Source organism: Lontra canadensis, unplaced genomic scaffold, assembly GCF_010015895.1.
Source record: "Lontra canadensis isolate GAN:19392208 unplaced genomic scaffold, GSC_riverotter_1.0 scaffold10, whole genome shotgun sequence".
Taxonomy (NCBI): Eukaryota; Metazoa; Chordata; class Mammalia; order Carnivora; family Mustelidae; genus Lontra; species Lontra canadensis.
In genome coordinates, this window is record NW_022631004.1 from 26918818 (window position 1) to 26945481 (window position 26664).

At 51.2% G+C, this 26664-nt stretch overlaps 1 protein-coding gene across 1 annotated transcript in view; it reads left to right on the forward strand.

Annotated features, from left to right (window-relative positions):
• Positions 1-26664, forward strand: part of PEBP4 (phosphatidylethanolamine binding protein 4) — a 208049-nt gene that overhangs the window by 5456 nt on the left and 175929 nt on the right. Inside the window, exons 2-3 of the mRNA XM_032855822.1 lie at positions 6660-6796; positions 12980-13106. Coding sequence (XP_032711713.1) covers positions 6660-6796; positions 12980-13106 — 264 coding nt within the window. The remainder of the gene's footprint in view (positions 1-6659; positions 6797-12979; positions 13107-26664) is intronic.

The window sequence follows — 26664 nt, forward strand, 5'->3', positions numbered from 1 at the left end:
TTTGGAACCATATTATCTTTCATATGTCACCATCCATAATCTCTTGCCCTAAATATCTGCAGGTCTGTAGTCTTCCTGCAGCTTTCATAAATAATACCCACTCCTTAACGTCCCTGAGACCTGAGTTGGACCAGAGAGAAACCAGTCCTTCAGGCAATCCTTAGACAGATTATAACACTGTAATAAGGTCTGCTTTGCTGCCTCTGATTTGAGAGAGGAAACTGGTAACTGGGCTTCAGTATCCTCCAAGCCAAGAATGAACCATGCTGGGGAGGGTGTGGGGGCAAAGACATGTGAAAATGCCATGAAATTTCTTATCATTTTGAAGGCAACTTTTTCTCAATTGAGCATTCATTTGGTTGCTCACAATCTTTGACAGTTTACCAAAGCTCCTAGCTCTGTTTTTTTGAGTGTTTGTTTTGTTGGTTGGTTGGTTGGTTGGTTTTGTTTTGGAGTATGTATACATGTATGTATTTTGAAGTTTCCATGAAAGAATGAGAGCTTGGAGCTTCCCAGTCCCATAATTTTGCTGATGTCACCTAGACTTTTTTTTTTAATTGCTTTATTGAGATATGTTTCACATATCACACAGTTCACCAAATTATACAGTAAATTTAAATAAGTACAATTTAATGACTTTGAAAGTTTAAAAGTCAATGGTTTTTAGTATATTTACAGATATGTGCAACCATCACACAATGATAGAACACTTTCATCACCTCTAAAAGAAACCCCATACCTTTTTGCTATCACCCTCATCTCCCCATTCACTCATCCACCCACCTCCAGCCCTAAGCAACCATGAATCAATTTTCTGTCCCTATATATTTTCCTGTTCTGGATGTTTCATATAAAAGGACTCATACAATATGTGGTCTTTTGTAACAGGCTTCCTTCATTTAGCACAATATTTTTCCCCATCCCCTGCTCCAGGGTCTGTAGAGGGCACAAGGTACTGAGAAGGTAGGTGAGAGTGGGGAACAGCAAGGGTGCATAGTGGATCAGGCAGACGGATTCAAAATTGAAGAAGGAATTGAGGAAGGTGGCAAGTGAATAGTAGAAGCAAAGATTCCCAGGAAACTGGGCACCAGAGAGAAGGAAGTCAGAGCAGGTAAGGAGAAAGGAGAGTGGTCAATGGATTGGAGATCAGAATCAGATGGAAGAGTAGATGCAGTGAGAGTAACAAAGTGAGAACAAAGGAACAAGAGGTTGTTATCAGGATGGCTGCTTGAATTTAAGATTTTAGGCATGGAATGGAATGGAATGGAATGGTTTTTAGAGGTGACAGTGTCCAAGAAGTTGCCATCAGAAAAGAGGCTGGAGAGGAGTGAGAGGTGTTGGAAGAGGTATCTCCATGGATATGGATGTCACTCCGGGTTAATATCAAGTCTTGGAGCAAGGGAAAGTTTCCATGCCAAGTAGCAATGTGTTCAGTGAGCAAGGAGTGATAGGAAGGCAGATAACACCAATTAGGATTGATTCAGATGGAGTAAGCCTCAAGAAGTATAGATTTTGACAAGAGGGTTGAGGAGTCATGGTATAGAAACAGTAATGCGGAATGAGGTGCTAGTCAACCTTACCGCCCAGCCCTGAGTCATGTTGGGAGTGGGAGACTGAGCATTCCACACTTCAGGAAAGAACTTCAGGAAAAGTAGCTTTCTGGTTATGGCAAGAGGTAGAGTTGAAGTGGGAAAAGCCAAGCCAATAGCAGATGGGGTTAGAACAACTCGATAGTTACATGCAAAAGAATAAAAAGGAAACTTTACCTAACACAACATACAAAAGCTGATTCACAATGGGGAGGGGGCACCTGGGTGGCTCATTTGGTTAAACCTCTGACTCTTGGTTTTTGCCTAGGTCATGATCTCATGGATGGTGAGATCCAGCCCCATCTCAGGCTCCCTACACAGTGGGGAGTCTGCTTGGAGATGCTCTTCCTCTGCCTCACCCCCTGTTCATGTTCTCTTTCTCTCCCTCTTTAAAATAAATAAACAAATCTTTAAAAAATTAACTCATAATGGATCAATGATGGAAATGTAAGAGTTAAGTTTGGAAAACTCTTGGAAGAAAACATAGAGGAAAAGCTTCATGACATTGGATTTAGCACTAATTTCTTGAATATGACACCAATAGCATAGACAACAAAAGAAGAAATAGATAAATTGGACTTGATTGAAATTCAGTCGAGTCCATTGAAATTATAACTTTTTGTGCATCAAAGTACACCATCAAGAAAATAAAGACTGGAGCAGTTTCTCAGAATGTTAAACATGGAATTGTCATACAACCCAACAATTCTATTCCTGGGCATAACCCAAGAAAGTTCATAGCATATTTTCACAAAAATGTATACAAATGTTTATAACAGCATTGTTCATAATTGCCCCAAAGAAGAAACAACCCAAATGCCCATCAAGAGATGAATGGTTAAATAAAATGTGGTGTGTTCCTACAATGGAAAAGTATTCAGCCATAGAAAGGAATGAAGTACTGACACATGGATTACCTTGAAAACATGCTAAGCAAAAGAAGCTTGTCACAAGAGAACACATACATAGTTGATCCTTGATCAACGTGGGTTTGAACTGCATGAGTTTACCTATATGCAATTTTTCGAAAGTCCACACTATATTTCCTCTTTCTTAAAATTTTCTTTTCTTTTCTTTAAATTTTATTTATTTATTTAACAGAGAGAGAGATCACAAGTAGGCAGAGAGGCAGGCACAGAGAGAGGGGGAAGGAGGCCCCCTGCTGAGCAGAGAGCCCGAATTGGGACTTGATCCCAGGACCCTGGGATCATGACCTGAGCCGAAGGCAGAGGCTTTTAATCCACTGAGCCACCCAGGCACCCCTCTTATAATTTTCTTAATAATGTTTTCTTTTCTCTAGCTGACTTTATCATAAGAAAACAGAATATAACACATATAAATATGTGTTAAAATATGGATTATTGTTTATGTTATCAGTAAGGCTTCCCCGTCAGTAGTGAGCTATTAGTAGTTAAATCTGGGGGCAGTCAAGAGTTATACACAGATTTTCAACTGCACAGGGAATTGGCCTCCCTAACCCCCTTTTGTTCAAGGGTCAACCGTAGTATGATTCCATTTATAGGAAACAACCAGAATAAGCAAATCTACAAAGGTAAAGAGTAGATTAGTGGCTCCCCAGGTCTGGGAAAGGAAGGAAGGGGGAGTAACTGCTAATGAGTTGTACTTTGGGGCTTCTTTTGAGGGTGATGAAAATGTTCTGGAATTAGGTAGTGATGATGGTTGCATAACTTTGTGAGGGTTGCTCAACCCTTAGTGATTTCTATACTAAAAAACCACTGAATTGTACATGTTAAAAGGGTGAATTTTATGGCATATAAATTTCAATTTTTATATGTGGAGTGAAGGAAAGGAGGGAGGGGGATGTAGTCACTGTAGATTCGGAGATTCCAGAGGGCAGAGGTGAAAAGGCTTAGGAGAGAGGGAAAGCACGAGCGTCTGTCTGGATGGAGAAGGAAGGTAATACCTGGGCAGTGATGAGGGAGGGAGGGAGAGGAGGCCTAGAGGGATAGGAGGGGAGTCAAGTGTTCCAGGAGCCGTGGCCCAGCAGATTCCAGGGTTTAGAGGGACCGAGGCATCTTGGGAAGCCAACAGGCTCAGCTTCCCTGATAGTACTGGGATGTGGTCACAGTCCAGATGACTGGAGGAAAAGAAGGGGGCTCCCAGGGTGGCTACCCGGGATCTAGAGATGGAAGTTTCCAGAAATAAGGCAGTGGAGCAAAGCAGGCTGGCAGTGGGAAGGGGACACTGTGCCTTCCTGGGCTTGAATGTGGTTCCCAGATCTTGGACTCCCTGTAGGAAGTGAAGTCCTGTGAGTCCCCAAGAGAAAGATCAGATTCGAAAATGCCAAGAACCACTGCACTCTGTCGGAGCTCTCTGTATGAAAACAAGCCAGAGAAGGTTAGACAAATAAGCAAAAGGGATCCAGGGCCAGGGGCCAATCTGAGCGGTTACTTCCTGCTGTTGTTTATTGAGTTAGGAGCTGTTACGGGAAAATTGAACTATCAGAAACAGAGGTGGCCGGTTTGTCAGGCATTCACGCGGCCATTTATTAAGCATCTAGAAATGCCAGGGACTGTGCTTGGAATGCTGGATGCAGACTAAGTACCGCCTCCCAAGAAGCTTGTGGAAACGGGGGCAGGGAACGATAAACTAATCTCTAAGTAAGTAATTACAAAATAATCCATTACAAGCATTTAAGAACCAGGAAAAGAATAAGGAGCTACAACTCTGTGTAACAGTAATTGAATGGAACCTGGGGGTCAGGGCATTTCTCTGAAGACATGACATTTCAACTATCCACCAAAAGGGAGTGGGAAGTGACGGGGGTGCATAGGAAGGCCTTGGGGCAGGAAGGAGCTTGAGGCCTGAGCTGGAGTTAAACCTTGAGCCGCAGCTGTGGAAAGTAGAGAGTCACAGCCAGAGAAGCAGAAAGAGCCAGATCAGGCAGGCATTATGGGCTAAGTGGGAGATTCCAGGCTTCATTCCAAGAACAAAGGGAATGGAGGGGGACAATAGTAGGGGAAAGACAGGGGACAGCAAAGCTCCAAGAGGGGGCAGTAGAGGAGAGTGGTTAAGGAGCAGGGAGTCTGGAGGCAGATGGCATGTGTTCAAATCCCAGGTCTGCCACTACAACCCATGTGACCAAGGTCCAGGTCAGCAAACCTCTCTGTACCTCAGTCTCCTCCTCTCTAAAATGGGATAACAACAGTACTTACTTCAGAGGATCCTATCAAGAGGATTCAATGATAAGAGCTTGGCTCATACTGAGTGAGGAAGAATTGCTGACACGGGTAGGCTTGGCAGGAGCAACTCTATCCCGGGGATTCTCCCCCACCTCCAGACAGCCATTTTTTGGTGCTGAGAGCTACTGGCATTCAGGAAAGTTCTGGCTTTTCTAGTGGCTGCCACTTTGAAGGCAAGAGGCTCTTGGCCTTGGAAGACCAATGCTGGCAGCATCGACCCTGTGGCTCTGGCTATCCAGTGAGCTCCTCCAGAACAGGGACCCTGCTGACACTCTGTCTTCTCAGGGCCTGGAACGTGAGAGGTGCTCAGTACTCGCTGGAGAGACAGATTGCGAATGAATGAATGGATGAATGAATGAACACATGGATGGAGCTGCGAAGATTACTTACACTCTGTGTAAATGACGAGCATTCCCTAGGTGAGGGCCATCCCCGCCCGGGGGCCCTTCCATCCATAGCTTGTCCCATTCCGTTCTCTGCCATCTTGTGAAGCGGGGGCTACCAGGAGACACTTCCAGTGAGGGGGTGACCTTGGGAAGGGGTCCTCTTTGGGGAGCCCTGGCCATACATCAGGGACTCTAATTATTGAGAAGCGCATCGAAGTTGTTGCCCCAAAGGAGGGCTTTTGGCTAGAAGTCGGGCTCCTGGAAGCAGGAATTCAGCTGGAAAGCAAGCGATGCTCGAAATAGTTTCTCTAAAGCTCGAGCTGCATACACTTCATGGCTATGATCTCATCTTCCTTAGCAAGGCACAGGAGTGACGGGGTATTTCACTTGTTTTTGAGAAGGAGAAGAGGTGCATCCTAGTGAGGCATAGACCCCCCCACCAACTCCCACCTCAGCAACCTGGGGGGCGGCTCAGAGCAGAACCCAGGCATCCTCGGTTCCCAGCTGGTAGAACAACCCCCCGGCACACCCCCACACCCCATCTCGGAGAAGACAGGGGGCAGATCAGCTGGAAAGGCAGTGGGAGAACTGCCTTTGATCTTCCCCTTGCCCTCTCCTGTTCCAGTGGGAGCCCCACACGCAACTTCCTGCAGGCTGCTGCCCCCCTTCCTCCCGGCCAGCGCAGGCAACCCACACCGCAAGCTGCCCCCTTCCCCAGCAGCCCTGCTGGCTTCTTCTCCAGAGACTATTATTTTGGGAGAGTGCTGAGTTCAGCACTGCGGCAAGGTGCAGTCAGAGGAGCCCTTCTGTCCTTAGCTGGCCCTCTGGAGCTGTCCTCAGGGCCAAGGCGGCCCCAAGAGCAGCGGCCCCTCCTGCACAGGGTCACTGTGTCCTGGGTCCACCAACTCCGTCAGCCCCAAGGCTGTCAAGGCAGGTGGCACAGAACTGTGGGCAGGGGACGCAGAGCTGTCCAAGGGCTCAGCCCAGCCAGACCACAGCTCCTAGAGAGACGATCAAGGTCTTGCTCTCGCAAGCACCACAGGACCAGCCCAAAGCCTGGGGTCACTGGCTTCCCAGGGTTTGCCTTAAAGCCAAAGGAGAAGGCTGCCTGGCCTAGGGCCAGCTGATTGCACACGGGGCGAGCGGCAGGGATAGGATGCATTGCTGGGAAGAGAGACTTATGTAAGCCCTTCTGCCCCAGCCACGGAGATTAGTGGCCATCAAAGCCCTGCTCCAACAGGGGCGGGGCCCCAGCCAGGACTGCAAACTGAGTCCGGCTTGGAGTAGGCCCAGGTCCTCTCAAGATATCCGTGTCCTGGTGGCAGATTGGCGGCTGGAGCCCAGGCAGCTGCCTGCCCTTCTCCTTCTGCTTACCAGTGGTCTCTGTTCCTCCAAGTGGGCCCCTGGGGTGGGGACACGCAGGGTGAGAAGGGCGCCCCCTGCAGAGGGCCCCCCAGCTCTAAAAGTTCCTTTCGTTCCAGGTGTCCACGGACTGGACAATGAGGCTGGCCGTGGCAGCCCTCTTTCTGGGTCTCACGATGGTGGTCTCCAGAGATGTGGAGGAAGGCGACTTGTGCTTGTACGAGCCCCTGTCTGACGCCGATGCTGTCCTCTGCAAGTAAGGCCGGGCGGGACTCCGGAGAGCGAGCAGGCAGGTCAAAATGGGGCTTGAGATCACGGGGAGGCGTGTCTGCTGAACCAGGCAGCACTGTCTCCTCAGGCAGCCCCTGTGGACTGGCAAAGAGTAAGTGAGCCTGGGAGAACACCTGGATGGAGGACGGCATAAGGAAAGCACTTGAGACAGGCTCCCGCCTTCCAGAAGGCGGGCTCCCAGCCCCAGAGGGTATACGGATCTGGTCAGCTCCCCCTCATACCCCGAGACCTCCAGACCCGAGAGGCTGGCCTCACCCTCTCTGCTGGGACCCTGAGGGACCCTCCCTCTCCATGGCCCAGACTGCTCCCTCCCCACAAGCAAAGTGGCATTTTAAAGAACAGTGGCAGTAGACAGAGGGTGTGAAATTGGACCCTCCCATGTGGGAGGCTGTCGTTAGCTTTCCAGGGATGAAAGTGGAGTGTGTGACAGGTCAGTCTTTTAGGGAGTGTGGCCTCTGGGTGCTGTCTAGAGAAGAGGCTGGGCCTCAGGGGTGGGCTTCTTCCTGAAGCTTCTCCCTGCCTGAGTCAAAGTTCAGCTCTCTCCTCATGGACCGCCAGTTAGAAAAGCCAGTCCTGATTGGCCTGGACTCGTGGCTCATCCTGAGGGCGACCCTAGGCCACTTTGCCGCCAACCCTCTCTGCCCATTTGGTAGCCGAGGGGGCTGGCATCCCATTGAAGCCATTGGAAGTGAGAGTGTAGGGAAGAACCCTCCTCTCTACTTGGTCTCCTTGTGTACATTTGAATTCCTCCTAATGTGACTTCTAGAAAGATAAATACATATTTCCCCTTGAAAATTTAGGTAGCTGAAACCGCCCCCCCCCACAAAGATGGTACGCATTCTTATCAGTACCTTTTTTAAACTCTGGTGAAACCAGTGTGGGTGAAGTTTTGTGTGGGAGGAGGAGGGAACAGTGGCTGCCTCTCACATGTGGGTTCCAAGCCTCTAGGTGCTCCGTGGAGTGGAACCTTCCTGGGGGCGGCCACCATTTTATTCCAGTAGGCAGGAGATCGAGTTCCCATGAGCTGGGGAGGTGGGCTGGGCCAGCCACGATCAGGCTCCCTTGCAGAATGCCTCTGTGCTTCCCACGTTTGTTACAGAACACTTAGAAAGTGATTGTGTGTATACAGTCCCTGGCGGTGACCAGCCTGGGCCCCAGCTGCCCTAGGCTCGGCGCTGTAGGTGTCCTGGTGGCCTGAGAGCTCTGGGGCACGGAGGGAGCCCCAACTTGTGTATCATCATCCTCACAGCCAAAGAGGGGGCTCCAGGGATTAAATAACCAGTCCACAGCACTCCCACACCCTGCAAGTGTCAGAGCCGGGGTTCAGCCCCTTCTGTCTGACTCTGCACCCAACACTCTTTCTCCACCCGCCTCCGGCTGCTGACCTTCATGCAGGGCCAGAGCTTCTCAAACTCAAGGGAAGGGGAGCTTTCTTAGTCGCCTTCCCGCAGCTCTAACAAAATGCCAGCTCAGGGCGCCTTATAAACAGCACAAATGTACTTTCTCGTCCTTCTTGCAAGTGCCGGAACATCCAGTGAGAACCCGCTTCCTGATTCAGAGACGGCCGTCCTCTCACCGTGCCCTTGCCTAGTGGACACACCCCCTGGAGGCCCCTGCTTCATGACGCCCTCACACTGGGGGCTGGGGTTCAGCTTATGAGTTTGGGGGGAGGGGCAACTGCAATTAAATCCTTCGCAGGAGCTGTTCTCAGGACTGCCTAGAATACACCAGCAGACCCCCAGTCTGAGAAACACAAACTTTCCGCACTCGGGTTGCGTGGTAGGAAATGTCCCATTATAAGCCATCACTGCAATAGGTTTGTCTTTATTGCTGCTGAAGATTTTCGTGGGTAAAAGGCCATCACTAACGGACAGCACATTGTGGACAGGCCAGACCTCTGGGGTCAGTACCTCCTGTGCTAAGACCGCCCCTCCCCAAGAACCTTGCTCAGCTCGGCCTCCTCCCCTTGCCAAGACAGCCCCCAGAGAAGCCGTTCCCCTTGTGGTATTTGGAGTCTAAAAGGGAATTTGTAAATTTAGGCCTTAATACCTGAGAGTATGAATCTAGAAGAGGAATTATATGTATCGGGAGAAGCAGTAGGAAAACACTGTTAAGAGAAAAGCTCTTCCGCAGTGATATCTTACCTACCCCAAGACAAGCCTGAGTAGACCGACAAAAACACTGAGATTCAGGGGTGCACGGGTAGCTCAGTCGGTTAAGCATATGACTCTGGATTTCAGTGTAGGTCATGATCTCAGGGTCGTGAGATCGAGCCCTGCCTTGGGCTCTGTGCTAGGCATGGAGCCTGCTTTACATTCTCTCTCTCCCGCTCTGCCCCTGTGCCCCACCGCGTGAGTACTCTTTCTCACTCTTAAAAAAAAGGACTTATGTTCAGTGTCTGCAACAAAAAAAAAAAACCAGAACCTCCGGCCTGTAGTGGAAGCTCTGTCCTTGACAGGGTGCGTCCCCTCCCGTCTCAAGGTGGGGGTCGCCTCTCTTTAACTCACCGCACTCCTAGTTTTGTCCCTGGACCCTGCATCGGAGGAGTCTGGTTTCTCTGCCTCCTGCTGGTCCTTCAGGTGGTGGGGTGTCACACTCTGCCTTCACCTGCAGCTCTTCTAAGCTGGGCACCCTCCTCTGTCCCCGGTTCTTCCCTAGGGGCTTGGCTCCTGGACCGCACATCTGGGAGTGTTGGTTGGAGACAGACCCTTTGCTCTTTTCCAAGGCTGGCGCCCTGCACTTGGACCCTGAGAACTGTGCAGGGAGGCTGGGGTGCCCAGTGAGCCCCCTCAGACTTCTGTGAAGCCAGCCTCCCCTCCACGGCCTCTTATCCTCCTCGCTCACAGGCCACTGGAATTCTGAGCCCTTTCTGCAGGGACAGGCAAGGAGCCGTTTTCCTCTGATCCGGTTCTTACGGTGACCATCCCATCAGACAGAAGCCCGGAGAAGCGCATCAGCTCCCTGGGGAGGCTGTCAGACAGGCCAGTGGAGTAGTTCTCCCTGCACAGATCCCTCACGCGGAGCGGCTGCTCACCTTTTTTGTGTCCTGGTTTCTCCGGGTGGGGTTCCACTGGGCAGCTGGGACTTGGAGCCTCTCTGGAGGTTGCCCTCAAGCTGCGGCCTCATCTGAGGGGGTGGAATGGCCGGGGTGGGGGTCTCGGCTCCCCAGGAGCTTGCCCGTGTGGCTGTTGACAGGCCTTGGTCCCCTGCCTGCTGGGTGGCCTCTCTGTGGGGCTGTTTGCCACACCGCAGATGCTTTCCCCAGAGCCTGCCTGAGCGGGAGAGCATGTGAGAGGAGCCACAGTCTTCTTATAACATAATCTTGGAAGTGACGTTCCACCGCTGCTGCTAACCCTAACCCCCACCTTCTCCCTTCCAAGCGAGTCACCAAATCCAGCCCCCACTCAAGGGGAGGGGTCACACTCAGGTGGCAGGACCAGGAGGCGGGGATCTGGGGGGGGGGGCGTCACGGACACCGTGTGCCACACCCATGTCCCCATCCTCTCAGTTCGCCAACGATGAGACCCTGTGCTGGTTGCTTCACTTTCTTTGGGCCTCCACTTACTCATCTGGGGGAGGGGAATAATAGCCACAGCTGCTCTGAGGAATCGTACGGAATGAAATACTATGTGTGTGGTGCTCCTGATCCATTCCCTTTCCCTCAGCTCCTTATGCCATGCGAGGTAGCGACCACGCTGGGACCAGAGCCCCCCGGCCCTCCTCTCGGCGCTCCCAGGTCCTTGTGAAGTTGACCAGGAAGTGCCCCACCTTTGGGGGGTGGAGAGGGAACACGCCCCGTGTGAGGCACCCCATGAGCCAAAAGAGGGCACAGGTGCTGAAGTGTGTTCTTACTCAATTCAGTTTTCAATTCATTCACCTCAGGCTTGTCCAGATCTTTTTTGAGGCTGATTGGATCATCTGTTTTAATCAATGACCCACTTGTTCATTGTTATTAATCAACTTCGTGCCTCTCACAAATCAAACAGATTTGCCTTCTGTGTCCTGATCCAAGTCTTTGGCAAAACTGCTGAACGGGACAGAGGCCTGCATGAGCCCCCGTGGCCTGGCCTGCTGTGTGGGGCAACGGGAGGTTTTCAGACACTGGGCTGGCAGCACCCCATGGTGTGACCAGGGCCAGGAGCACGGACTCAATCCCTGGTCTCCTGGTGCCTACATTTCCAGGGGCCGCTCTGCGGCTTGAGGCCCATTCATGGGACGTCAGCTGGCTGCTTTGGCTAAACTGTTTTAACATTTATAGCAATTCCACTAGGATAAAAGGAGGAGACCCATTTGTCCCCTGGAGAAGGCCCCTGTGGTCCTCCGTTTCTCTCCCTCCTGGCCCGTGGCCGTTCCCAGTTCCCGGCTGTGTGTTGACTCTCCAGCAGAGGGTCCCCTCTATCGGCCTTAGACCTTGCTAGGTGCAGTGTCAGACAGCCATGGCCGAACCAAACCAAACGGTCTTGAAAATATTACTTTTGGGGCACTTGGGGGGCTCAGTTAGGGAAGCGTCCAGCTCTTGGTTTCGGCACAGGTCATGATCTCAGGGTCAGGAGATGGAGCCCCATGCCGGGCTCCGTGCTGAGTGTGGAACCTGCTTAGGATTCTCTCTCTCCCTCCCTCTCTGCCCCTCTGGCTACACAGGGCCACTCTCTCTTGAAAAATAATGATAATAATAATAATAATAAGTAATAATAAATAAAATGTTGCTGTGAGGAAAAATGAAAACCCATCCCTAAAACTTGTTCAAAAGCAATCAGAACCATGGCCTCCAAAAGGAATTACTATAACCTCACCAAGAGGTAAAAGAAACAAGTGAGTGGAGCAAACCGGAAGTTGAGCTAACCGGCCCGAGGCTCCTCGGGGTGTTGGCCTACTGAAGCATCCTGCACCTGCCGGGGGTTAGGCTCTGGCTGCCAGCGCTCAAGGTGGGACCTCAGGAGCCACTGAAAGGGTGGGATGGGAACGGAATGTGGGGCTCCCCACCAGAAGGCTGTCCTTGCCTTCCTTACAGATCCAGAGCTTGGGAGCCCCCGCTCTCCTCAGTATCTCCTCACGGGGCCTCCTCCCAGCCTCACCCCCAGCAAGGGAATCGTGGCCAGCTCTGGGTGACCCCTGGCAGGCTGTGGAGCTGCTCAGTCACGTTGAGGTTTTCGGGGAAGGCTGAGGACCCGCCCTTTCTCTGTCTGTGAGTCATCTTAACCAAATTCACCCTGCAGAGACCCTGGGTCTTGGTGATTAAAAACAATATGGCGGAACAGAGAGGAAGGGCAAATTAAAAAAAAAAAAAAAAAGTTGGTTCAAAGATTTTGGTGTTTTGTTTTGCTTTTTTTAATATCAGTTTGACAGCCTGGTTTACATCCCTGAGTTTTGGTTACAGGTGAGCCCTTAAGGCTAATCCTGGTAGAGATTTGGGAACAGCCCTCCAGGGGAACAGGATTCTTAGAGCATTCGTGCCGTCAGCTCTTTCAGGGAAAAAGCAGACAAATGGATTCATCCTACTGTCTTAGGGACCAGAGAGTTTACCCCCTAGGAGACATTTGCATTCTGAAAGTACAGGGAGAAGTAGGTCAAGGGCCTAGGTTATCGGGCGACACATGACCCAGAGAGGTGGGTTAGGGAAACGACCGGGGACGATTGCCGGACATGGAGGGGATCTGGATTGCTTAGGGTCGACAAAGGCTGGACCTGTGAAGAAGGCTGTGCTCACTTGCTATACCTTTCTTGATGTAAATAAAACATTCCTGGAAAGCACTGTGTAAATATTGTTCTTATAAACCCAATCCCACTTTAAAGACACTGACCAGGTTTGCCTAAAGATGTATGTTCTTCCTGAGGAGATGACCACTGACGTCTTCTGATCGCTGGTGGCTTGTTGTAAGCATCGATCGCCTTCTTCGCTCCTCACGCCAGCGCTATCAGTACGTACTGTCCATGTCTGCATTTTACAGGTGAACAAACTGAGGCACCAAGAGGTCAAGTAACTCTTAACCCACACTGGTCACACTAGTTAGTGACCACAACTAGTTGGTAGTAGGCCTAGGATTCAATCCCACTTGACTCCCCATTCTCCATAGCACTAGACTGAACGGTGTGAGCTCTCGGCCTCCCCCAGAACTGACACGGGCTGACCATCTCCCTCTCTCCACAGGGGCCTTGAAGTTTTCTACCCAGAGCTGGGGAACATTGGCTGCATGATTATTCCTGACTGCAACAACTACAGACTAAAGATCACCCACTGGGCTGAGCCCATAGTCAAGTTCCCTAAGGCCTTGGAGGTAAGTGAGCAAGCCTGGCCTGGAGGGGGAGGGCCATGGGTCTTGGTTGCCCTCTGAGCGTGCTCATGTGGGTGACTTGAAGCCATGGGCAGGGGCATCTGGGTTGGATCTGGGGGTCCCAGGTGACCACGGATGCCACAAGCATGTGCTCTCCTTAGAGAAGCTCTATGGCCTTGGAGGAAGTTGGGATGGGGGAACGGGGCTGCAGCCTGGGCACTGTAGTGGGACTCTGGGGCCACTCTGCTGGGGTCTTTGCCTGCTCCCAGAGAAGCCTGGCTCCTCAGTGCACGTGGAGACCTGCTGGTGTGTGCTTTGGGGTTGGCAGAAAAAAGGAGGAGAGAGGGAGTCCTTTCTCCAGGTGCGAGGTGGCTCGGCTTTCAGAATGATCTTCCGGACGCGGAGGAGCTAGTTTGTAATGGGCTAAACAAGAGGAGTAGTGCATCCTGACTCCGTCCTTACAATATGAAACACACCTGAGAGTTTGCTCGCACTTGTCTGAAACAGAAGATTGAAGCATTTTTAGGAATCGCAAATAAGTGTTTTTTCTACCAGGAAATGACTAGTACTATCTTGTTCTGGCAGCTTCCCTTAGATTGGGGATGCAGTAAGCCTGGGGAAGGGCCATGGAAGTAGGAAGTAGGAGTGTGGCTCCTGCTTGCAGTGGCCAGGCCAGGTCCTGGGGGCGCTGCTCCAGTGTTCCGGTCACTGTCTCTTTGTTTCTTGACTCCTGGGTCACACTGAGCCCCCAAAGTGTCAGCAGTGGAGGGCGACTCTGCCTCCATCTTTGCAGTGTTTGATTAGGAGGTGCCCATGTCAACCTACATACAAGGACTGTGATGTGGCCGGGAATCAGGCCACAAATGGGTGGAGACGGAAGCGCCACGGTCAGGATGTGACCCCACACACACCACGCGGACGCGCACAGCCTTCTGGTCCCCTCCGTGTGCAGCGGCAGGGAGAGGCCACTGACGGCTCTTCCCCTCTGTCTGTCCAGCCTGGGGACTCTTGGTGCTGCTGTTGATCAGGCCTGATGGCGGTCAGGACAAACACAACAAAACAGCAAGTTCTGGGGTGGGGGGATCACAGCCTCCTCAGATGGAGAGGGTAGATTTTTCTCTCTCTCTGGGACTGTTTTCACTATCAGGGAACCAATAGACTGTGATGTGTCCCACAATTTATGAGACTGGGAACACAAAGCTTTGACTGGCTATTGTGTTTGCGATCGTGACAAATGTCCTTTCCTCAGGGAGTCTAAGCAAGCAAGTAATAAGGGTGCCTTCTGGGTCTCCTCTCCCTCAACCCTCCCAAGCCGCGTGCTCATGACCATGCAAGCACACACACGTGCACACCTGCACGTCAGCCCTCCTCCCTGGAGACCATTGGCCTGGGTTGCACCATTGGACACGTGGGAGAAGCAGAGGAAACATAGGACCCTGAGATTCTGACGCTCAGAACAGGATGTGGAGGGCTGCAGAAGCAGGGCAGGAGCCCAGTCTTTTAGGGAAGAGTATAATGCCGCACCTGGGACAAGATGCTCGACTTTGCCATTAATTCACTTGTCCTTGGTTCTGCCACTGAAGGAGTAAGGAGATCGGCCCAAAACACTTTCGCAGCCCACTGACTGTCCCAGGAGGGATTCTCAAACCGCTCCACTCTGCGTGATATTATAGCATATGTCCACTAGATGGCAGTGCAGACTTTTCTGAGTACCTGGTGTACTTGGTTTGAAGCAAGCTTGGGAAGTCTGCCTTTGATTTGGCTTGGTCCATACTGATTGTCCTGGGGTGTGGGTATGGAATGCATCACCTCCACCAGGTCACGAAATTTCCCACCCTGTCTCTGTCCAGAGGCGGGATGGTGAAGAAAACCTGGAGACTTATGAGGGACACAGAGCTGTGATTAAGAAAGCCAAGGAGGGGCGCCTGGGTGGCTAAGTGGGTTAAAGCCTCTGCCTTCCGCTCAGATCATGATCCCAGGGTCCTAGGATTGAGTCCTACATTGGGCTGTCTGCTCAGCAGGGAGTTGGCTTCCTCCTCTCCCTCTGCCTGCCTCTTTGCCTACTTGTAATCTCTGTCTGTCAAATAAATAAGTAAAATCTTTAAAAAAAAAAAAAAAAGAAAGAAAGAAAGAAAGAAAGCAAGAAAGCAAGCCAAGGAAGTTAGAAGTTACACACACACACAAAAAAAATGGTCAAAGTGATGGAAACAAAGGAAGAAAAAGTAATATTCTACTACTCTAGAACTTGACTTTTTTTTTTGGAAATATAACTGATGTTTGACAAGGCAGATTCAGTTCGAGTTCCCGAAAAACACCATTAATCAAGTGGTACCTACTTTATGCTGGATACTGTTCATGTGTCATTTCATTTAAAGTTTTCATCAAGTCTTCAAATGAAGTGTTTCTTTGGTTGAGACTGTCAGTAGCAAGTAACAAAAGCCAGTTTGACTGGTTTTTGGTTCACAAACCAAAAACTCCAAGGATAGCTTCAGGCATGGCTAGATCCAGGTGCCCAAACAACATCACCAAAAATCTGTTTTCTCTTTTCTCTGCTTTTTTCTGTGTTGGTTTTATGTGCAAATAGACTCTTTCCTTGTGGTGGCAACGACACCCCCATCAGCTTCAGATTTGTGTTACTAGTTTATCAATCCTAGTGGGTATAGGTTGACACTTTACAACCATTAAAAATCCCAGGATTTGTCCTGCTTAGATCACATACTTATCCTTGAACTAATGACCCTGGGTAGGCCTGGTAAATCTACAAAAGCTGAGAGCAGAAGAGGATGGTTCCTCCAAAGGAGAATCAAGGTGCTGGTTGTTAGAAGGGAGAAAAGATATTGGGTCAGAAAAACAAGAGAAGTTTCTGCGGAAGGATTTAATCAAAGCAAGTGCTGAGCTGGAAAGTGGCAGAGCCAGGGTTTAAACCCAGGTCCGCCCAGCTCCAAAGGCTTGACCACGGGACCACTGACAATGGCTCTCAGGGGAGACATTAGGGTGCTGGCACCGTTAGAGAGGGCTTGCTGAACAGAAGCTTTCCTGGGACAGGAAGGAGCGGTTGCTAAGAAGGATGGTGGTAAAGAGGGGGGAGATAGGCCAGGGGCAATGGGAAATGAGAGGATGAGCAGAGCTTCACTGGAGGAGTAGAGAAAGCAAACACCTCTAGAAAGAAAGCAACTGGAAAAGTTGGAGAGGAAGTGGATGCCACCTGGGAATAGGGTCCCTCAAAAGTGCAAGCAGGGGAACAGAGTGACAGAGAAGAGGATTGTAAGCATTTCCTCTGGGCCCAGGGCCTGATGAGAAAGGACAAACAGATAGCAATGGGCTATGTGGGGATAGTGTCTCGTTTCAAAGGTGATTAAAGCAAAAGCCACCAAAGCAGCAGGTGCCCGTGGGCATGCCTTGGGAGCTCCCACCACCACCACCAAGCAAGCCCCGAGGCCCTGGAAGGAGGGGGTCAGTGGGCCTGGGACTGTGTCTCTGCGCCTCCTAGAGGTCTTCCCTTCTGCACACATTTGCTCAGGCCACTTCCCATACCTGGACCTTGCATTCTGGGACACCTTGATCACACCAAAATGCTTCTTCTAAGAAGCCTTCCCTGATTGCCTCCCTCTTAGCCCTCTCCTCATCCCTGGCTGGTCTGTTCTTTCTCTGAGCTTTTTATTTTTTCATTTTTTTAAAGATTTTATTTATTTCCTTGACAAAGAGAGACATAGTGAGAGAGGGAACTCAAGCAGGGAGAGCAGGAAAGGGAGAAACAGGCTCCCCGTCGAGCAGGGAGCCCAATGCAGGGCTGGATCCCAGGACTCTGGGATCATGACCTGAGCTGAAGGCCAATGCTTAATGACTAAACTATCCAGCCGCCCCTCTCTGAGCTTTTTAAATGTCCCCTACCCACCAGACCTAGCGTTTACTTCCTCTGGCTTGTATTGTGGTTGCTTATTTCTATCTCCCAGAACCCTGACCTGTGTATAAGCTCTAGGAAAGTAGGACCGGCCACAACCCCTTACCAGCTTTGCAGACCCCATGTTGGCTGACCAGGTGAGTGAGTAGAGAATGAATGAATGGCAGGGGAAGGACACCTCCTGGAGGTGAACCCTGAGATGTGTGAGTCCCACGGTTTGCCTTTTAAGCTGCTGGGTGCCCAGGTGAGCCGGGTGAACCCTGAACCCAGCGCTAGTCCCTCCTCCACCCAGGGTGGGGGTGGGGGGTCTCGGGGCTGGGAAGGGGAAAGCCAGGAGGCAAATCCAGCAGGTTTCCCAAAAGGCAAAGTTGTGCAGGGAAATGTGGACGGTCCCTGTGTCAACAGTCCTGAGAGCTAAGAGAAGTGTCGGAATAAGAAGCAGCTTTCTCCCTGGGTGCTCTGACAAACATTAAGAGGCAAACGTCTTAAAATACATCCCTTCTCAAGACGATGCAAACTGAAAGGCCCCTGAGAAGCTTCTTGACTGAGGCTTATTCTTCACCTTGAATTTCACCAGCTGGAAACCTTTTGAAGTGAAGAAATTGCCTTTAAGTGGGGAATGTGCGTTGCATTAGAGAGAAAGAACAAGGAGTCCTGCTGTCCCTCGGGTTTCCAGGCGGGCTCGGTGGCTTTCTTCTTCCCAGAAAGCAGGTGACTCTGAGCAGCCTCGCCCTGGGTGGGACGGGCCTAGCCCCACGCCACCCTGGACCCACAGTGTCTGTGTTGCTGCTTCCTGGGGGCCACCTCCTTGTCCTCGCGGGCCCAGAGTGGGGACAAAGTTGGGACACAGGCAGTGGCATCACAGACTCTCCACGCTGAAAGAGACCTCGATGCTAACTGGCCTGCCTCCCATCCTTCTCTTCATGCACAGAGCCCCACAGGGCTGCTGCGGTCACAGATGATGAGTGGAGGCGGGACATAGGGCTCCTGACACCCAGGGTAAGGATGGTTAGAGCAGCCCCCCCCCCCCCCACCGATGGACGGGGCAGATTCTCTTACCCCAGCAAGAAAGGGCAGAGGAGGGGCGTGCATAGCTGCAGGGGCAGCCAAGTACGTTGGCTCCCAGGGCGGCAGCCCAGCAGGATTTAGTGTCAGTGACAGGAAGTGATTCACTTAACACATACTCACTGAATACACAGACACCATATTAGTGCCTCCGAGCCCAAAACCGAAGGCACCACAGCATGGCTCCCAGTCTAGGTGGGAATACGGATGGGTGGCTGGCAAATGTGGGGTTGTGTGGCGTCAGGTCTGTGATAGAGGAACTGCAGGTACCACGAGGACAAGGCAGGGCAGCCAAGCTGAGTGGCAGTCAGGGAAGGCCTCCAGGAAGAGGTGACCGGAGCTGACCTGCAGACAGTGAGTAGGCAGGGCATGAAGGGAAGGCCCCACATGGCTGGGTGACAGATGAGGCTGGGGAGAGGACAGGGTCACAATGCAAGGAGCCACAAAAGCTGCTTGGCCTGGTGGGGAGTCCGGATTCAATATTGAAGGCATGCTCGGGAGGGGCTGGTGAAGGCAATTGGATTAGCAGCTCGGGAGGGTGCCCTCTGTGCCCCGCATTCCAGGTGGGAGAAGGGAAGAAAGGAGAGGCTGGAGGCAGGGAGAACACCCCGTTGAAACAGTCAGCATAGGCGAGGGCATGAGCCATGGCACGGATTTGAGAGCTATATAGAAGTGGCATCTGTAGGGCTTGGTGACTGCAGAGGCACGGGGATGGTGGGTGGGGGGTGGTATGACACTTGGGTTTCTGTGATGGTCAGCCAGGGGAGTGGGGGTGAAGCTGAGCATCTAACTTATCCTCTAAAACAAGGCGCTTTGGAGAGTGAAGGGACAGGCTGTCGATAATTATCAGGATGACAGGGCTGACAGGGCACACTGTCCCATTATTAGGGCTTCCAGCAAGGGACACACTAGATCTACAGGGACAAAGGCCAGTGGCAGTGACTCTGCAGATGCTGAGTTTGAGGACCGTGCAGAGGCCAGTGCCCGTGAGCCCGCTGAGCAGAGCAGACAGGGCTGGAGGCCTAGATTGGGGTCCTCAGTGTCAGGGGGTAGCGCAGGAAGTAGAAGTTTGAGGTGGCGGGACTCCCTCGGAGGGAGGTTACGGAGGGATCCCCTGTGACCCACCTGCAGAGGTCAGACAGGCATGGGAAAGAGTGTAACTGACCTAACCCAGCCAGCTGCTAGCAAGCCCCGTCAAGGACAGAAGTGAATGAGAAAGGGACACAGCAGGCTGGGCACACACACTGGAAGTGTGCAGGGAGACAAGGGGCACCCGAGCTATTGAAATGCTGGCAGAAAAGAGCCAGTGCTCAAGGCAAAGCCCCATGCAGCAGAAATTAGAGATAATGGGCCCTGTGGAGAAGTTCACATCTGAGAAGAAGAACCACGGGGGCGGTGGAGGTCACACAAAAGGCAGGAGATTTCCAAGTTCCTCAGAGGCCAAGGGTAGGAACCGCGGAAGACTCAGGTGGAGTGGGGTGGGGGGGAGCAGCTGCAGGGGCCAGGCTGGGGAGAGCCATTAGCTTTGGCAAATTCCCTGGCACTGCTCTTGAGGATGGAGAGAGGAGTTCCAGAACGAGCGGCTGGGAGCAGATGGCGAATCCAGGACAGGGTGGGGGCTTCAGCAATACCCCAAGTGGTAGAGGGAACTCGTGACCTGCAACCCTAACTCAGGGCCTAACCCATGACACAAGCTTAGTAAATGCTCTCAGCTGTCATTCTAAGAGACAGGCCTGGAGTCTGAAGGATTTGGGCTTCTGGAGGGTTCAAAGGGCAACACTTATCACCGTTTCTTACCCTTGCAGCCAGGTTTTGAAGTTGCAGAAAAACTTCTCCTGTAGGGTTTCACGCGATCCTCCTAATAATGGTGGGAGCTGGGCAGAGTAGGTGAAGGGCCCTCCCAGGGTCACACTTGCCAAAGCTGGGAAGTAGGAGAACCAGCTTTAGAGCCCCTCCAGGTCCACTGTCTTCCAGCTACATAATTTTCCCTCTTGACTCCATCCTGGTTACTTTGAAAATGGGTGGGGTTCCGCGTGGCTTCATGCCGAAGCATCTTTACCGCCAGCATTTTTGCTGCACAGCTCGTGGGCTATCAGGCAATTTTGCCGCAAAAACAAAAATCGTGAAAAACAAAAGAGGGACATCCATTAAAAAGGAGATAATGAAACGCAAAGAACAAATTACAAAATTAAAAAGACTCTCTTGTGAAGTATAAAAATATTGGAACATACCAAAAATGCCTTGTGTGGATTCCTGGCAACTGTACACGTATCATTGATTTTGTAGATTATACGTAGCTAGGCACTTGTCTTCAGAGTCCTTCCTTCGTGGCAGCATACACTTTTTTTTCTTATTGATTCGCCTCCTTTTGCGGCCTCGCACTTTCTCTCTTTCCACTGAGGTTTCCTCCTTCATCAAGGGAGGTATCGGTTTCCAAATACCGGGCTGTGCACCTGCCGCTGAGTTTTGTATGGTGTGGCAACAGCCTTCTACACTGTTGTTTGTCTCTGGCCTCTGGTTCCCTGTTCACTGACGGGCGTTCCAAAGTTCCACGGGAAATGTGGGTCGGACACTCTGGGTCACTGTAGAGACGGCGACGAGTGCTGAGATTATAGAGGGTAAAGCCCCGCGGTGAAACCAACCTGTCAGCCGGTTACTTTTCGTCTTTTATGGCAAAGTTGCCTTACGGCCCATTACTTCCGCGGCAAAGGTGTGTGCTGCCCAGATGCTCACGGCCGAAGAGCCAGACGCGGTCACCTGGTGTCCGCACTGGGCTCAGGCGGCCATTCCTGTGTCCAGATCCCAGTGGAGGCCTCCTGTGTGCCCCTCAGCCTGTCACCGTTGCACGAGCAGGGGACTCCAGCCAACACGAGCCCCAGCCCTGCCCGCCACCAGAAGCACCTCATGAAGGTGAGAACGGGCATGGCTGTCATTGTAAAAAGACTGAACTCAGAAGTGCTTTGTGTGGCTGATGTTTTGCTGGTAAGGAAGCTTCTTGGCCTTGATCTTTATTTCCAGTACTTTCTCCCCACCCCACCACCCTACCACCTTTCCTGTTGTTACACTCACTGCTCCAGGGTTTGCAAACGTCTGGTCACACCAGAGCCTGACCTTCCTGGAGCTTTTTTAATCAAGCCGCCTGTCCCCCGTGTACTGGGGTGCTCCTCCGAGCACAGGCAAACAGGGTGTTTGCTCAGTGGTTGGGCATCTGATGTCGGCCAAAAGCTCTCAGTCAAGTGTGGGGAAACAGGTTCCAGATGTTTTTCAGATCAAATAATGTTCCTTTGGAAAAAAAAAAAAAAAAACCAACAAAAAACAAACCGTGTGGGCCGCTCCTTGGAGGGGGCATGTGGGATCTGAAAGGAGAGTTCACTGGGTTTGCATCCTGGTTTTTTTGTTGTTGTTGTTGTTGTTTTTAAAGGTCATTCAGCGAGTGTAAAAAAAGGTCATTCAGCAAGTGTCTGTGTGGGGCACGTCTCCTGTGTGGGATCTGTTCAGAGCCGACTGTTGGGGGTGTGAGCAGAGGCTTCTTGGATTTTAAAATAGCTGCTCGGCCCTCGTGGGAGCCGTTCGGAGAGACGAATATTCGAATTTTGAACATACAGTGGCTTGTTGCCTATTCTCACTGGAGAGAAAAGACGGTGGCCTCAAGAGCCGTTCAGAGAAGGGTTTTGAAGCTGTTTGAGTGATGATGGTATTTGTTAACACTTGCCGTCTTGGGTGGGGGAGGGGGAGAAGGAAGTAGAAGGTCCTCTGCTGGCTGGAGCCGCTGCCAGGACACAGTCCCATGGACCTTGAGGTATCTCGCTCTCTTACCAGTGCACCCCTGATGCCAGCGCGCATGTGGTTCTGTGTTAGAGCCCACCGAACCCTAACGGTGGCAATGCGGAGACTGTTTTACAGATGAGGAAGCAGCAGCTCGTGGGAAATTATCTATTTAGGTTTTTTTTCCAAGATATTATTTATTTATTTAACAGAGAACGAGCACAAGTAGGGGGAGCAGCAGGCAGAGGGAGAAGCAGGCTCCCCACTGAGCAGGGAGCCTGATGCAGGGCTCGATCCCAGTACCTGGGGATCATGACCTGAGCCAAAGACAGATGCTAATGAATGAGCCACCCAGACCCGCTCTATGTAATTTTTTAAAAAGCTTTTATTTATTTAATCATGACCTGAGCCGAGGCAGCAGCTTAACCCACTGAGCCACCCAGGTGCCGCCCTCTATGTAATTTTTAATAGACTTTATTTTTTTTTAAAGATTTTATTTGTTTATTTGACAGAGATCACAAGTAGGCAGAGAGGCAGGCAGAGAGAGAGAAGGGGAAGCAGGCTCCCTGCTGAGCAGAGAGCTCCATGTGGGACTCAATCCCAGGACCCTGGGACCACGACCCGAGCTGAAGGCAGAGGCCTTAACCCACTGAGCCACCCAGGTACCCCGATAGACTTTATTTTTTAGAGAAGTTTTATGTTCACAGAAAAACTGAGTGGAAATTACAGAGATTTCCTATATGCTTCTTGACCCATGCACAGTCATCCCACACTATTAACACCCCCCACCAGAGTGGTATATTTGTTACAATTGATGACCCTGCACTGACACATTGTTATCACCCACAGTGCCTGGTTTGCAGGAGGGTTCCCTCTTGGTGTTGCACATTGTATAGGCTTGGACAGATGCTTGTGACATGTATCCATCATTATAGTATCAGACAGAGTAGTTTCACTGTTCTAAAAATCCTCTCTGCTCCACCTACTCGTTCCCCAACTCCTGGCAACTACTGATCTTCCTGCTCTCTACATGGTTTTTGCCTTTTCTAGAATGTTGTAGTTGGAATCCTACCGTATATAGCTTTTTTTGGATTAATAGCGTAGACTACCAGCTGGGCCTCCACAGAAGGGTCTGGGAACTGCCCATCTTGGCCCAGGCTAGTGGCCAGTCATCCGGTAGCTTAGCTTCCCTTTTGGGGACTCACGCTTCCCTCGACTGGAGGTTTCTGGTGAGGCTTTGGAGTGGTTCTTCTGCACTTGCTGTCAACTTGGGCGTTGCCCGCATTTGGGTTCTTGTCTGTCTCTCCAAAGAGAATGTAAACTCCCTGAGATATGGAGCTAAATGCAGGATGCTGGCGGGGCGGGGAGGGGGGTGTGTGGTTATCTCTTGGTAACTAGAGTATAAGTGTTTCAGTTTTCAAACCACTTTCCTTTGTCATGACGGTTCTTATCTCCCATCAGTCCCGAGAGATGGGCCAGGCAGCTGTCTCTGCTACACTGAGGATCCTTGGCCCCTGGATGGCCAGAGAAGGCAGAAGCTCCCCCCCCCCAAGAGCCTAGCACCCATCTCCTTGTTGCCTCACACCCCGTTTAGGCCTCCTTGCAGCTTTGTGGACGCTAGCTTGCCCTAAATGCACAGACGTGCTATGTGGAGTGATGAAGCCCAGGCTCGAATCCCTGGCTCCTGTACCATGCTTTTCTTTCCTGTACCCCCTGCAACCCTGTCATCCCCAAGCATTTACTACATGGCCACACTTACTGACTGTTTCCCATGCAGTCAGGCTCTGTGCTAATTGCCCCAGGAGAAATGATTACCTTCATTTTTCAGGCCAGGAAACTGAGGCACAGAAAGGTTCCAGAGCTCATGAGTGAGAGTCAGGATTTGAACCTAGGTCTGTATGGGCTCATCCCCCGAGAGTAGAAGGCCACCTGCAGGGTGCCCCAAATGACCTGAGCTGTTTCCCAGCTGCGGCCTCAGCTACCCAACCCCAGGTCCAGGGAAGAAGCCAGCCCCTAAGGCAAATAGAGAAGGAGTAAGGAGGAGATCTCCTCTTCCTCCATCGCCTCCCTTTACAAATGGGCCTCATGATAGCAAATAACTTAGCAAAGGGAGAGATAAAGAGTGGGACCTGGGGGTGTTTAGGGGTGTGCACATATCAGAGACCCTTGGTTTCTTCCCCATCTCTAGGTCTGCCCTGCTACCCCAAGGGACAACCAGAGTAAGCCATCAGACATTCTAATTTTCATGTCTGAGTTCTTTCCATTGCAGTTGGGAATGCAGAGGGTCCATCTCCATGGCCTAGAGTTCTAGAGATGCCCTGAGCAGAGGCAGACAAGGCCTAGAGGGGATGAGAAGGGAAGAGGGCCAGGCCTGGCTCCGAGGCATGGCTCTCCAGGCCCTGGATCTGGGAAGGCAGAGAGAGCCTCCTGTGGTCTCCTGGGGCTGCAATTGCACGAGTGAACACCAGAGGGAGACAGGTGACTGTCATCCTGCCCCAGACAAGGAGAGCCCGCGAACCAGCTGAGAAGGCATTGCCCAGGGCAGGCAGACTGTGGAGACCTACCCAGGAATGGAGAAACGGAGGGTCCTGGATTTGGGTTGGGTGTGCATGCCGCAACACCCCTCTTGCCATCTCTCCCTTTGCCGGTTGGTTGTGGAAATGCCCTTCTACTCAAATGCAAATATCCTTGGACTGGAATTCCTTAAATCGGGGGCCACTAACTGGAAATGCCATTGGGGGCCAGGCCCTAATAGGTGGATGAAATACACAGTTGGAAGGAAAGCGGGGCCAGCCAGACCAGCTTGCTCTGAGAATCTCCTCACATCCCACCTGGCATTAAAAGCATTTTTATAGGATTTTACAGTCTGCTCGTCCCCGGTTTTCCCTGACCTGCAGAAACTATTCAACTTCCTGAGGATGAACAGTCCAGCAGGAATGAAAACTGCTGGGTATCAGAGCTACTCCCTTGGTTTAGAGAGCATCGGAGCCTGAGAGGTTATTATGAGAAGTAGTCAGGCTGGGCTTTGCACAGACCTTGTCTTGCATCCTAGCTCTGTTGCTCATAACCCTGTGATCTTGGATCTTCTCACTAAGATTCTTTTTCTTCACCTTAAAATAGGTATTACCCCTATATCCATTTCTAGGGAAGACCCAGGGGCCATTTCTCAATCCTAATCCTTCTGGTCTCTCCAGCAGCACTTGACCGGGTTGGTCACTTTCTCCTCCTAGACACCCCTGGTCCTCTGCTGTCAGGACCCGCAGTCTCTGAATTTGCCTTCACCCTCTGTGGTTCTTCACTTCTCAGTCTCCTTGGCTGGCTGCTGCTCCTCTCGCCAACCTCTGGGCATAGGATATCCCAGGCCTCAGGGTTGGGTCTTCTCATCTTTTTCTACACTTTCTCCCTTGTGGTCTCATCCAAGGTCATGACTTTAAATGTCTTCTCTATGATATACTAGTTACAGGGTCACTGGGGTATCTCACAGACATGTCCAACCCCAAGTGCCCATTCTTCAGCCTCCCCCCAAACCTGCTTCATCTGCTGTCTTCGCCATCTCAGCAAAAAACAACCCCAGCCTCCCAGCTTGTTGCCTAACCATCTTGGAGTCATCAGTAATTGCTCTGGCTTTCCCATTATCCATCCAGTCCACCAGGAAACCCTCTTGGCTTTGCTTCCAGAATATATCCAGAATCGGACCACTTCTCTCCTCCACCATGAAGACTATGGCCAGGGCCACACCCTCTCTACCCGGGTTATTACAATAACCACCTAACTGGTCTCCTGAACATCGTGTCTGCTCCAACCCCCCAGCCTATTCTCAACACAGTAGCCAGGATGAGCCTTAAAATCTGCAGATCCCATCAGTTTTCTCTGCTCAAAATCCTTCCATTTCTCCCCCATATCACCTGAGTAAGAGGCACAGGGCTCACACTGACTTACAGAACTCTAGAGTCTGGCCCACTTCACCTCTCTGACCTCAGTGCCTACCATTTTCTGCCTTGTTCCCTTGGCCTCCCTTTTGCTTCTTGACCACACCGGGCACGCCTCAGGCGCTTTCCCCTCATATCTCAGTGGCGCGCATCCTCACCTCCTCCAGATCTCTGCTTCAAGGGCATCTTCTCCAGGAGGCCTTCCCATCTGCCAGACCTGGTACTCCTGAGCCCCCGGTCCCTCCCCACTTCTTGCCATCGTATTTATGTCTTCTAACCCGCATGTAACTTCTTCATTTACCTTGTTTGTTTGTCTGTTTTACCTAGTCCCACACCTACCCCGCAGCTAGGGTGTAAGCTTCGTGAGGGCAGGAATTTTTGGTTGACTCACTGGTGTAGCCCACGTACCAGAAGAGTCTCGGTCACGTGGTAGGCACTTAATATTTGTTGAATGAAAGTTATTGGATAAAGATTATGAGAGATCATGTGTGGGTAGCCCTCGGTGCCGACACAGGGAGCGTTCAGTAAATGTTGGTGGTTATAATCTTCTCCGACGCCCAGGTGACTGGTACGACCTGCAACATGACGGCCAAGGCAAGAGACGGCTGGAGGACGTGGGATTCAAGAGAGAGGGTTGTAGTGTTGTGTGTGTGTGTGTGTGTTGTTGTTGTTGTTGTTTTTCTTTTAAGGGTTTAAGGAGAGAAATGGAGGGGGCAGAGATAGAAGGGAAATATTTATGGCTGGTTGAAAAGCAATAGATCTACAAGGCTGGACACAGGGCTCTGCAGATAGGGGACACCCAGGAAACCTGTGGGATGGATGAACACACTTCTTGAGTTGTTAGTACATGCAGAATTGACTTTGGAAACTGAGTAAAGACCCTCAGTGAAAAGTTTTAGGG